At 42.9% G+C, this 11,174-nt stretch overlaps 2 protein-coding genes across 2 annotated transcripts; both read left to right on the top strand.

Annotated features, from left to right (window-relative positions):
- Positions 1-295: 295 nt before the first annotated feature.
- Positions 296-1,681, top strand: LOC104104107 (uncharacterized). Its single transcript, XM_009612110.2, has one exon. The coding sequence runs from the start codon at positions 296-298 to the stop codon at positions 1,679-1,681; it is 1,386 nt and encodes a 461-aa protein (XP_009610405.2).
- Positions 1,682-2,850: 1,169 nt separating this feature from the next.
- On the top strand, positions 2,851-5,126 carry LOC138897090 (uncharacterized). The gene is made up of 3 exons (XM_070183046.1): positions 2,851-3,488; positions 4,085-4,455; positions 4,543-5,126. The coding sequence occupies exons 1-3, from the start codon at positions 2,851-2,853 to the stop codon at positions 5,124-5,126; spliced, it is 1,593 nt and encodes a 530-aa protein (XP_070039147.1).
- Positions 5,127-11,174: the final 6,048 nt, after the last annotated feature.

The raw sequence follows: 11,174 nt of genomic DNA, 5'->3' as shown, positions 1-11,174 counted from the left end.
AATCCACGTAGGATTCGATCATAACCCTAAAAGAAAATTATCAAGAAAGAAAAAGAGAGAGAGACAATAAAGCTGGGATGAAACACACTGCCGTTGCAAAACATCTTAGCAAAACGTTTAACTATTTAGGTGCATTGCATCCCCAATATGCAATTCCCTATATGTTAAATGTCTCAAACTAACCGGTTTGTTGCGTGTGCTTTAAAAGAACAAGTTCTATTTTTAGGTGGTTGGTTTTTGTGGTGGTAATCTGGCTTCACACCCTTATTTCACGAGATCTAAAGGAAGTATCGCCATGGCCTCAGAGAGTCACCTACCTATTGTTGAGCCCAAAGAGAGCCTTGCATCAGTTATCCCACAGCTTGAGTCAGCAACTGCTGAGGAGAATAGGCGGTTAAGATGCCGCATGTTAGAAATGTGGGTTGCATTGTCCAATGGCAGGGAGCCACCCAGTACTATCCCTCGTTTCCCCGAGTTAATCCCAAGGACAGGAGGAACTACCAATGTCCCTATCTCAGTAGCCAACCCATTCATGCCATTTGGGTTCCCCACCATGTCAACAAACTTCACTGGAATGCCTTTTGAGGTTCGTCCCCAAGCACCATCTTCAGGAATACCATCTACCATGTTCACAGCACCACCAGCTTCTAGTATGGCACAACCAATGCTACCTCGACAAACCTTCGAACCATCAACTTTTACTTTCCAAGCTACCCAATTCCAATTGGACACCGCTCGGGTTACCCCAAATTCCTATCCTCAGCACCCACAATTTGAATCTCCCGTAGAACAGGAGAGAGTCTTGAGGAATCCTGAACAAGAGGAGATAGTACAAAAAATGAAAAGCATTGAGCAAAACCTCAAGAATATACAAGGCCTGAGTGGTCAAAAGAGAATGTCATATGCTGATCTGTGCATGTTCCCTCACGTGCATTTACCTGTGGGATTTAAGACGCCAAAGTTTGAAAGATATGACGGGCATGGAGACTCGATTGCTCACTTAAAGCAATACTGTAACCAGCTGAGGGGCGCTGGTGGAAAAGAGGAGCTGTTAATGGCCTACTTCGGAGAGAACCTCACCGGAATCGCTTCTGAATGGTATATAGACCAAGATATCTCCCATTGGATCATAGGGGATGACCTGGCCCGAGATTTTGTGAGGCAATTCCAATACAACGTGGACATAGGTCCGGACAGAAATTCTTTATCCAACCTAAAAAAGAAAGCCTCGGAAAGCTTCCGAGAATATGCTATCAAATGGCGTGAACAAGTGGCCAGGGTAAAACTCCCGATGGATGAAACCGAGATGGTCAGTGTCTTCTTACAGGCCCAAGAGGCCGATTATTTCCAAAACATGTTGTCTGCCATGGGCAAACCATTCGCGGAGGCCATTAAAATTGGAGAAATAGTAGAAAACGGCTTAAAAGCAGGCCGTATCTTAAGTCAATCAGCTCTAAGAGCCACTTCCCAAGCCATTCAGAGCGGCTCGGGAAGTTTAGCAAGCAGGAAGAAAAAGGAAGAGGGAGCCATGATGGCTTCGAGCTTAAGAAACTCTCGGAGACCCCGGGATTATTCTGGTCCACCTTCCAGGGCACCGCAACATTATTACCCCCACCAGGATGCAGCCTATGCTATGGCCCCTCATCTTTATGCAGTAATGAATGCTCAACCGCACACCTGACCACAACAACATTACAATCAGAATAGAGCTCCACCTCCAAGAAACAACCCTCCTCACCAAGCTCCGTATAATCCCCGTCCACCACAGAATAATTACCAATATAACACCCATCCCCGTGAACCACCCAGAAAAGCTGACTTCACACCCATTGGCGAGTCGTACTACAGCCTCTTCCCGAAATTAGTCCAAATGGGCCTGTTGCAACCTGTACCGCCGAACAGACAGAACCCAGAATCTCCATCCTACAAGCTGGGTACCAAGTGCGCTTATCACTCCGGGGTAGAAGGGCATGACACTGAAGATTGTTGGACCCTTAAGAGAGCAGTCGAGAACCTGATCGAATAGAAGAGGGTAGTGTTAAGGGATGAGGAAGTCCCCAATGTAACCAACAACCTATTACCAGGTCACAACAACGGGCCGGTTATCGGGATGATCTATGAAGATAAAGAATTTGACCCGACATTAAAAGCTATAATTGCCATCGCTGACTCCGAAAAGAAACCTAAAGCAGTGACAAAACAAGTCAGGGATGAGAAAAAGATGAATTCCACTCCCCAAAATGAAGAAAAGGATGGGGAAGCAAAGACAGGGGCAACACCTACCAAAGAGGCCATTCTCTACGTCCCAAGAGCCCCTAGAAAGGGACAGCCCATGTTAAGCCCTCCCAAAGAGATTGGAGCAGAGGAAAACCACGCCAAATCTGCCAAATATGTATGTACCAAAAGGGCCTTACGTGGCACGGGGGCCATCATTCCACCTAGGGTCGAAGAGCCTTTGATCATTAGCCGCATACTATAAAATCCCATAAAAGACACTACTGCCGTCCCTTGGAACTACAATCAGACAATTGTCACATACAAAGGGAAGGAAGTTAAGGGGGAAGTGAATGAAACAAACCAATCTGGGAAGTGTCATAACCCAGAAGAATTGAACAAAACCAAGCAGAAGAGTTTCCCCCTCAAGAAGCCTGTAACGGCTGAAGAAGCGGAGGAATTCTTCCGAAAGATGAAAACCTCGGAGTATGTTGTAATTGATGAATTGAGAAAAGCCCCTTCCCAGGTTTCACTCTTGTCTTTACTGATGAGCTCAAACGAACACCAAAAGTGCTTCCAAAGACGCTGAATGAGGCGTATGTTCCAATTGAGACCACGGTTGAACAGTTAGAAAGAATGGCAGAGCGATTTTTTGAGGACAACCGAATCTCCTTCAGTCGAAACGACTTGCCTCCCGAAGGAGACGCCCACAACAAGGCCCTTCACTTGACTGTCAAGTGTGAGGGATACTATGTGAAAAGAATCATGTTAGACGGTGGGTCCGGAGTCGATATTTGCCCTCTATCAACATTGAAGATGATGGAAATTGGGATTGAAAGGATTAAACCAAACAATGTTTGCGTGCGTGCTTTCGATGGTGTCAAGAGGGACACAATAAGGGATATTAGCTTAATCTTAACCATTGGCCCCGTAGATTTTGAAGTAACATTTCAAGTTCTGGACATGGACACTCCCTATAACTTTCTGTTAGGAAGACCATGGATCCATGCAGCAGGAGCCGTGCCCTCTACTCTCCATCAAATGGTCAAGTTTGAACATGAGAACCAAGAAATAGTGGTCCATGGAGAAGATGAACAGTCAATCTACAAGGACCCGTCAGTCCCATACCTCGAGGCAAGAGACGGAAGCAAGCACATCATCTATCAAGCCTTCGAAATTGTGCTCGCCGACCAGTGCAAGGAAGGAACCCCATGCCCTCAACCTTGTTTATCAAGCGCATCAATCATGGTCACCAGCAAAATGATCAAGCATGGGTACAAACCTGGAAAAGGGCTCGGGGTATCCTTACAAGGCATCACAAACCCGTCACCTTGGCTGCCAACAAGAAATTCTTTGGTATAGGTTTCCAAGCCACTGATACCGACGAAAAATGGGCCGATAAACGTAAGAAAGATGGGTGGGTTTTGCCTCAGCCAATCCCGCACCTCGCCAAATTGTTTTTTAAGCCAAGATATATAGAAAAAGAAGAAAAGGCTTTCACGACCGATGAAGTTGAGGATATTTGTGAAGCAATGAGGCAAATGCTCTATGAAGTCCACATGGTCCAACCAGGCGAAGGCTCGAGCACTGATGAGGTACAATATGTGGGGCCCAATGCTAAATTGCAAAACTGGCAGGCTACTTCCTAGTCAGGCGGGAATCCAGGTAGTTCAGTCTTGCCATCTTTTCTGCATTCCGAGTTATTTCAGGGTGTAACTCGAATGTTTTTAGTTTTATCATCTTTTTAAATTCCAATGTAAACCCTCATATCTTCAAAATTCAATGAAATGAAATCAATATTTCATCGTCTATGAATCTTTTCCTATTATTCTTTCTGATTTTGCTGTTTTTCTTATCTTTCTATTTTCAGTTCTAATAATGCGGATTTAAATAATATGACATGCTTGCGGACTTCATGCCTAGATCCTAAAACGCTGTCTAACCCCAAAAAAATAAATCAAGAACTAGAATATGATGAAGACGAGGCTTTTAGGGAAATAAATCAAGAATTTAAACAATTTGAGAATAAGTCTAAGCCAAACCTAAATGAAACAAAGCCAGTTAATTTGGCCAGTTCAGAAGAGATCAAAGAGACCATAATAAGCATTCACGTCGAGGAAAAAACTAGAGATGCACTGATCTGGCTCTTGTTTGAATTTAAAGACATGTTTGCCTGGTCTTACGATGATATGCCAGGACTAAGTGTCGATCTAGTGGTACACAAGTTGCCAACTTATCCCGGTTGTCCACCTATCCAACAAAAGTAAAGAAAATTCAAAACAGACATCAGCGATAAGATTAAAGAAGAGGTTGCCAAATAATTAACAGCTGGTGTAATCAGAGTAGTCCGATACAGCACATGGTTGGCCAATATAGTCCCAGTGCCAAAGAAGGACGGAAAAATCCGAGTATGTGTGGACTATAGAGATTTGAACAAAGCAAGCCCTAAGGACAACTTCCCATTACCCAACATCCACATTCTTATCGACAGTTGTGCCAAACATGAGATACAGTGTTTTGTGGATTGTTATGCTCGGTATCACCAAGTCCTGATGGATGAAGAAGATGCAGAAAAGACAGCTTTCACCACACCATGGTGCAGTTACTGCTACAGGGTCATGCCATTCAGTTTGAAAGACGCCGGGGCAACTTATATGAGGGCTATGACTGCTATTTTCCACGACATGATGCACCAGGAAATTGAGGTGTATGTGGATGATGCGATTATTAAGTCCAGAATGCAGGAAGACCATATGAAGGATTTGAGAAAGTTCTTTGAGCGCCTGCGCAAGTATGATTTGAAATTGAATCCAGCTAAATGTGCATTCAGGGTTCCATCTGGGAAACTTTTGGGGTTTATAGTCAGTCGGAGGGGTATTGAGTTGGATCCAACAAAGATAAAATCTATCTGAGATCTACTACCTCCAAAAACCAAGAAAGAGGTCATGAGTTTGCTGGGAAGGTTAAATTACATCAGTAGGTTCATCGCCCAGCTTACTACCACTTATGAGCCCATATTTAAGCTACTAAAGAAAGACGCGGCGATTAAATGGACGGTTGAGTTTCAAGAAGCTTTGGACAAAATCAAAGAATATCTGTCAAATCTGCCGGTGTTGGTCCCGCCTGAGCTCGGAAGACCTTTGTTCTTATACTTAACGGTTCTGGATAATTCTTTTGGCTGTGTCCTCGGACAACATGATGCAACCGGGAAGAAAGAGCAAGCCATATACTATTTGAGCAAGAAATTTACCGGTTATGAAGCCAAGTACACTTTGCTGGAAAGAACTTTTTGTGCCTTGACTTGGGTCGCTCAAAAGCTTAGAGATTATTTGTTGGACAATACCACATACCTCATAACCAGAATGGACCCTCTAAAGTTCATATTCCAAAAACCGATGCCAATGGGAAGGCTAGCCAAATGGCAAATCCTGCTCACTGAGTTTGGCATTGTCTATGTCACCCGCACGGCCATGAAAGCCCAAGCCTTCACCGATCATTTAGCTGAGAACCTAGTTGATGATGAATACCAACCCCTAAGCACATATTTCCCAGACGAGGAAGTAAATTCAGCTGAAGTAATTCCAGAAGACACTAAGACTTGGAAAATGTTCTTTGATGGAGCTGTAAATGCAAAAGGTGTCGGAATTGGGGTAATTGTAATTTCGCCCACTGGTCAGCACTATTCGGCTACAGCCCGACTTCGTTTCTTCTGTATGAATAACACCGCTGAATATGAAGCTTGCATCATGGGCATGAACATGGCAATTGATACGGACGTAGAAGAACTATTAATCATGGGAGATTCTGATTTGATCATTCGGCAAGCACAAGGTGAATGGGAAGCTCGAGATATCAAGTTTATCCCATATAGACAACATGTGAAAGATCTTAGCAAACGGTTCAAATCCGTTGAATTCAGGTATATTCCTCGATTCCACAATGAGTTAGCTGATATACTAGCTACCTTAGCTGCAATGGTGCCATATCCAGGCAACGTCCATATTGACCCGTTGGAGATTCAAATCCGGGAAATACATGGTTATTGCAACACGGTTGAAGTAGAACCAGATGTCCAACTATGGTATCATGATATTAAAAGGTTCTTGAAAATAAAGGAATACCCTGAGCAGGCCAATGGAGACCAAAAGAGAACCCTTAGAAGGCTTGCCGACAGTTTCTTCTTAAGCGGAGAAGTGCTGTATAAGAAAACTCCAAATTTGATTCTTTTAAGGTGTGTGGATGCCAAAGAAGCTGAAAAGGTTATGAACAAAGTGCATTCAGGAGTATGCGGGCCCCATATAAATGGATATGCCCTTGCAAAGAAAGTCTTGCGGGCAGGTTATTACTGGATGGCCATGGATAAGGATTGCTTCAGTTTTGTTCGGAAGTGCCATCAATGTCAGATACACGGTGACCTGATTCATGCACCGCCTTCAGAGTTGCATCCTATGTCAGCACCTTGGCCGTTTGTTGCTTGGGGTATGGATGTCATTGGGCCGATCGAGCTGAAAGCCTCAAATAGGCACAGATTAATCTTGGTTGCCATTGATTACTTCACAAAATGGGCCGAAGTAGTCACTTTTAAAGCCCTCACCAAGAAAGCAGTGGTGGACTTCGCACATTCCAACATTATCTGTCGTTTTGGTATTCTAAAGACTACCATTACCGATAATGCCGCAAATTTGAACAGTCATCTGATGAGGGAGGTATGCGAACATTTTAAAATTATGCATCGTAATTCTACCCCTTACCGACCCAACGCCAATGGCACCGTTGAAGCGGCAAACAAAAACATCAAGAAGATCCTCAGGAAAATGATCCAAAGTTCTAGGCAATGGCATGAGAAGCTGCCCTTCGCATTATTGGGATATCGCACAACCGTGAGCACATCAGTCGGGGCTACACCTTACTTACGAAATCCTTAGTTCGCCCACTACCACACGGGCCGGTGTACTCTTATCGCTAACCCCGAGAGAGGCTATACTCTAACAGCCAACCGACTCATTATCCCTTGCCGCAAGGATTAAGAAATAGCAATGTATCAGGGGCTGAGCGTACCTTCCGCTCAGGAACAAGAAATGGAGCTATTAAGTTAAGGTTAGTGAAATCCCCTATTTCATATATCGGAAAAAGGAATGATCCGTCGGGGTCAGGATTGCTCTCTGATAATGGATCAGATTGTACCAATATTAACCCCTTTTCTTCCATTTATTCCTATTCCAAGGCAAAAATTCAACAATCTCTTAACCAACCTCAAGGAACTATTCATACGTTGTTAAATAGAAATAAGGAATGTCAGTCGTTGATAATTTTGTCAGCAGCCAATTGTTCTCGAATGGGGCCATTCAAGGATGTAAAATATCACAGTGTGATAAAAGAATCAATTAAAAAAGATCCCCTAATTCCAATTAGGAATTCATTCAGCTGCCCTCAACCGCATGGCTCGCTTGTTAGGCTTTATGTATTTTCTTTTCTATGACCCACATAGGTACGGTGACCCTACCCTATAAAGTGAAACAACAGAAAAGCAGTAATTAGACTCAAAATGAAGGTTGCATTAATGATAAAGATCTCTGGGGAAACCGCTAAAAAAAGATTGAACATGTGTGCAGGATCCGAACGAATTCTGGGAGCTGCTATCGGTATTGGAAACGTCCTTAGTTCCTCGATTCATTCCGTGGCGCGAAATCCATCATTGGCAAAACAATTATTTGGTTATGCCATTTTGGGCTTTGCTCTAACCGAAGCTATTGCATCGTTTGCCCCAATGATGGCCTTTTTGATCTCATTCGTATTCCAAGTCCGTTAGTAATCGTTTACGGTGGGTGGGTAAGCAGGAGGGGATCCCTGTGGTTAGACTAACTGGCCGAGAAGGTTAGCGAGGTTCCTGCTATGGTGAAGTGAAAGATCTTTCACTATAGTGGGAAGAAGACATGTGGGAGCGAGCGGAGCGAGAGCAAAGCAAGCTCTAGTGGTGGGTTGTCTTCGCGGTCCCATTTCATCGACATAGTCAGAAGCAATGGATGTTGTAAACGCACAAGTGAAACATGAATGAGTATAGGTTTTGGGGGATGTAATTTCGATCTAAACCCGATAGAACAAGAAAATGATTATTGCTCCTTTCTTTTCAAAACCTCCTATAAACGGCCGTTCCGCTCTTCGGGACTTTCTTTATTCTTCTTTTCGTTATGGTAATGCAATGCAAGAGGTCGGAAATCAGGTTGTTTCTGATGATGAAAAGAGCTTTTATCTTATGTGAAATTTATGAAAACCCGAAATGCTTTTTCTTTTTTTATTTTATGATCGAGGAAATGGTTTATGGCACTGAAGCTGTAATACCTGCGGAAGTCGAAATTCCCTCTCTTTGAATAATTGTTGAAGCAGAGATCGAGGATGATGAATGGGTCAAAACTCACCTGGAACAGTTAACTATGATTGATGAAAAATGGATGGCCGCAGTTTGTCACCAGCAGTTGTACCAACAAAGAATGGCTCGCGCTTACAACAAGAAAGTGCGGCCTAGAAACTTCAAAGTGGGGCAATTCGTTCTAAGACGTATTCTGCCGCATTATAAGAAAACTACTGCCAAAAGGGGCATTGTACTTAGGAGATATTGAAGGAAATAACCCCGAAATGGCTGTCAATGCAGATGCAGTCAAAAGATATTATGTTTAACCCCTTTCGCGGTCTTAATACTCTCCGATTAAGATGACGAAGGCTTTCATTCTCGCTACCCAAATACTATCAACTTTTTGTAAACCTTTTGAGCCGGTTACTCTTCTTTGATCACCTTCTTTGGAACCTGAAAGTTCAATTATCAAAAAAATAAATAAAATTAAATCGATCAATCAAAACAAAAATGAAACAAAAACAAAATGTTTCCTTGAACTTCGTTCGACTTAATTCCGAAAGGATACGTAGGCAGCCTCTCTCTGGGGTTCAGGCACACCAAAATAAAATCCAAATTCCCCCGAAGATGAAACTGGGTAGAATTTATAATGGTTTGGCGATGCTTTCGTTTGAAAGGTTTCAAGGTTATAATTAAATTCAAATTCTTTATATCCAAATCCTGTTCAAAGTCCTTCCGACCAATCGGTAAAGATTTCCAAAATGGAAGAATACAGTGACTTAGATTTGATACAACCAAATGAGTGAGATAAAATGAGAGAGTCTCATCGGTGAAAACCCTCACACCGTAAGGCGATGGTAAACAGAGAAATTGAAATGAGAGAGTCTTGTTAGTGAAAACTTGCAAAGAGCACTACAGGGCGATAATGAGAAGAGAAATGAGAGATGCCAGATGGCGAAAACCCGCAAAGGGCGCCACTGATCGAAAAAAGGATCCTCATAGCCGTCTGCATCGACACAGTCCGGAGCAAGGTTTCTCGGTTTCGAGGCAAAAGTTGTGATGAATTTCTAAGAGTCAGACAGTTTACACGGATCAGGCATCTAGTCCAAAAGGCATGTCATGTTCATTGAAGTCCGCATGTACTCCAGATAAGTCCTTATTTCTTTCCCCCGAAAGGGATACCCCTCGTCTAAGTTCATTTGTCCATTTTATTATTTTTTTTCTTTGAATCTCTTTCGGTCTATTTCTATTCTAAAGTAAGACAAAGAAAGGATGGCAAGACCGATCTATAAGGTTCTCATTTGATACAAGCTAGTATGCAAAAAGCGCCCAGCCTCGGCAGGTACATCGAGCCAGCCTCGACCGGCCATGATGGTTGATGCTTCGAAATAAAGAATTCCCGAAAAGAAAGGGACCAAAGTTAAAATGCTACAAAGGCACAGTAAAGTTAAAGAAGGCTAAGTCCCACGTAATTAACTGTCCTGGTAAGATTTTGGAAAAGCCAAGATCTCCAGAGTTAGAAATGAATCCAATCCCCAGCGAGCCAACAAGCAGTTGAGATTTTCGTCAAAAGATGGGCCGAGATCAAGTGACCAAAATAATGAAGGCCACGAAAGCAACCACCATTTCAAACTGACAAATTATTCTTTGTTTGAAGGAAATAGAAAAACAGGTGTAACCCGAAAGCAACCTTACAAGAAGCAGGGACAATCAAAAAAAGTTGCGCAAAAACTAGAAACAACTTTGCAAAAACAACTCCAAAAGGTAAGTCTCCTCCAAATTCTTTTCCGCGTTCACTTATCCTCTCAAAATAAAGGAAGAAAAGAAGAAATAATGTTAAAAAAAAAAAACTTAAGACAACATAGGGTCCCACTCCCTAGTTGATGCTAATATAACCTGATGACTTTTCCGACATAGGGTCCTACTCCCTAGTTGATGCCACCATAACCTGATGACTTTCCAACATAGGGTCCCACTCCCTAGTTGATGCCAGCATAACCTGATGACTTTCCAACATAGGGTCCCACTCCTAGTTGATGCCAGCATAACCTGATGAGTTTCCAGCATAGGGTCCCACTCCCTAGTTGATGCCAGCATAACCTCACGACTTTCCAACATAGGGTCCCACTCCCTAGTTGATACCAACATAACCTAGTGATTTCTCCCAACGTAGGGTCTTCAATCCCTAGTTGATTTTACTTTTAGATATAGGGTCTCCACTCTCTAGTCTACATTTACTCCGGGTACACCATTCCCGTCTTTTATCGCTTTCGATAATGAAGTAGTATAGAATTTTGTTACAATAACTCACGAAAGTTTCCTAGTGAAAACTGGGGCAAAAATTTCGTTCGTTTGTTTTGACTCCTGAGCAGGTTATACCTTAAAGTACTGGGTTCGAAATGACCAAAAGAAGATGTCTCAATCTAGAATAAAGAAAAGAAGAAAAAGAAAAACCCAAAGTACAGAAGCGGAGAAGATATGGGCTGCTCGAGACGAGATTGAAGTCTCAAGTTTTTCATGTCCCATCTTGATCCGAAAAGATGAAGAAGATTGAACTAGCACCTGCGGCTAACAAGCATCGAGATCCAAATCAGAGTCTGCATCAAGACCA

This window comes from Nicotiana tomentosiformis, chromosome 8, assembly GCF_000390325.3.
Source record: "Nicotiana tomentosiformis chromosome 8, ASM39032v3, whole genome shotgun sequence".
NCBI classification, from domain to species: Eukaryota; Viridiplantae; Streptophyta; class Magnoliopsida; order Solanales; family Solanaceae; genus Nicotiana; species Nicotiana tomentosiformis.
Note: the sequence above shows the minus strand (reverse complement) of the source record. Positions and strands in the feature narration are given on the sequence as shown.

Excerpts from the sequence above, each read along its gene's own strand:
- LOC104104107 (XM_009612110.2), top strand. The coding sequence starts at position 296 with ATGGCCTCAGAGAGTCACCTACCTATTGTTGAGCCCAAAGAGAGCCTT.
- LOC138897090 (XM_070183046.1), top strand. The coding sequence starts at position 2,851 with ATGGCAGAGCGATTTTTTGAGGACAACCGAATCTCCTTCAGTCGAAAC. Across the intron at positions 3,489-4,084 it reads AGCAAAATGATCAAGCATGG|TTCTAATAATGCGGATTTAA; the intron begins GTACAAACCTGG and ends TTCTATTTTCAG. Across the intron at positions 4,456-4,542 it reads CAAGTTGCCAACTTATCCCG|CTGGTGTAATCAGAGTAGTC; the intron begins GTTGTCCACCTA and ends AATAATTAACAG.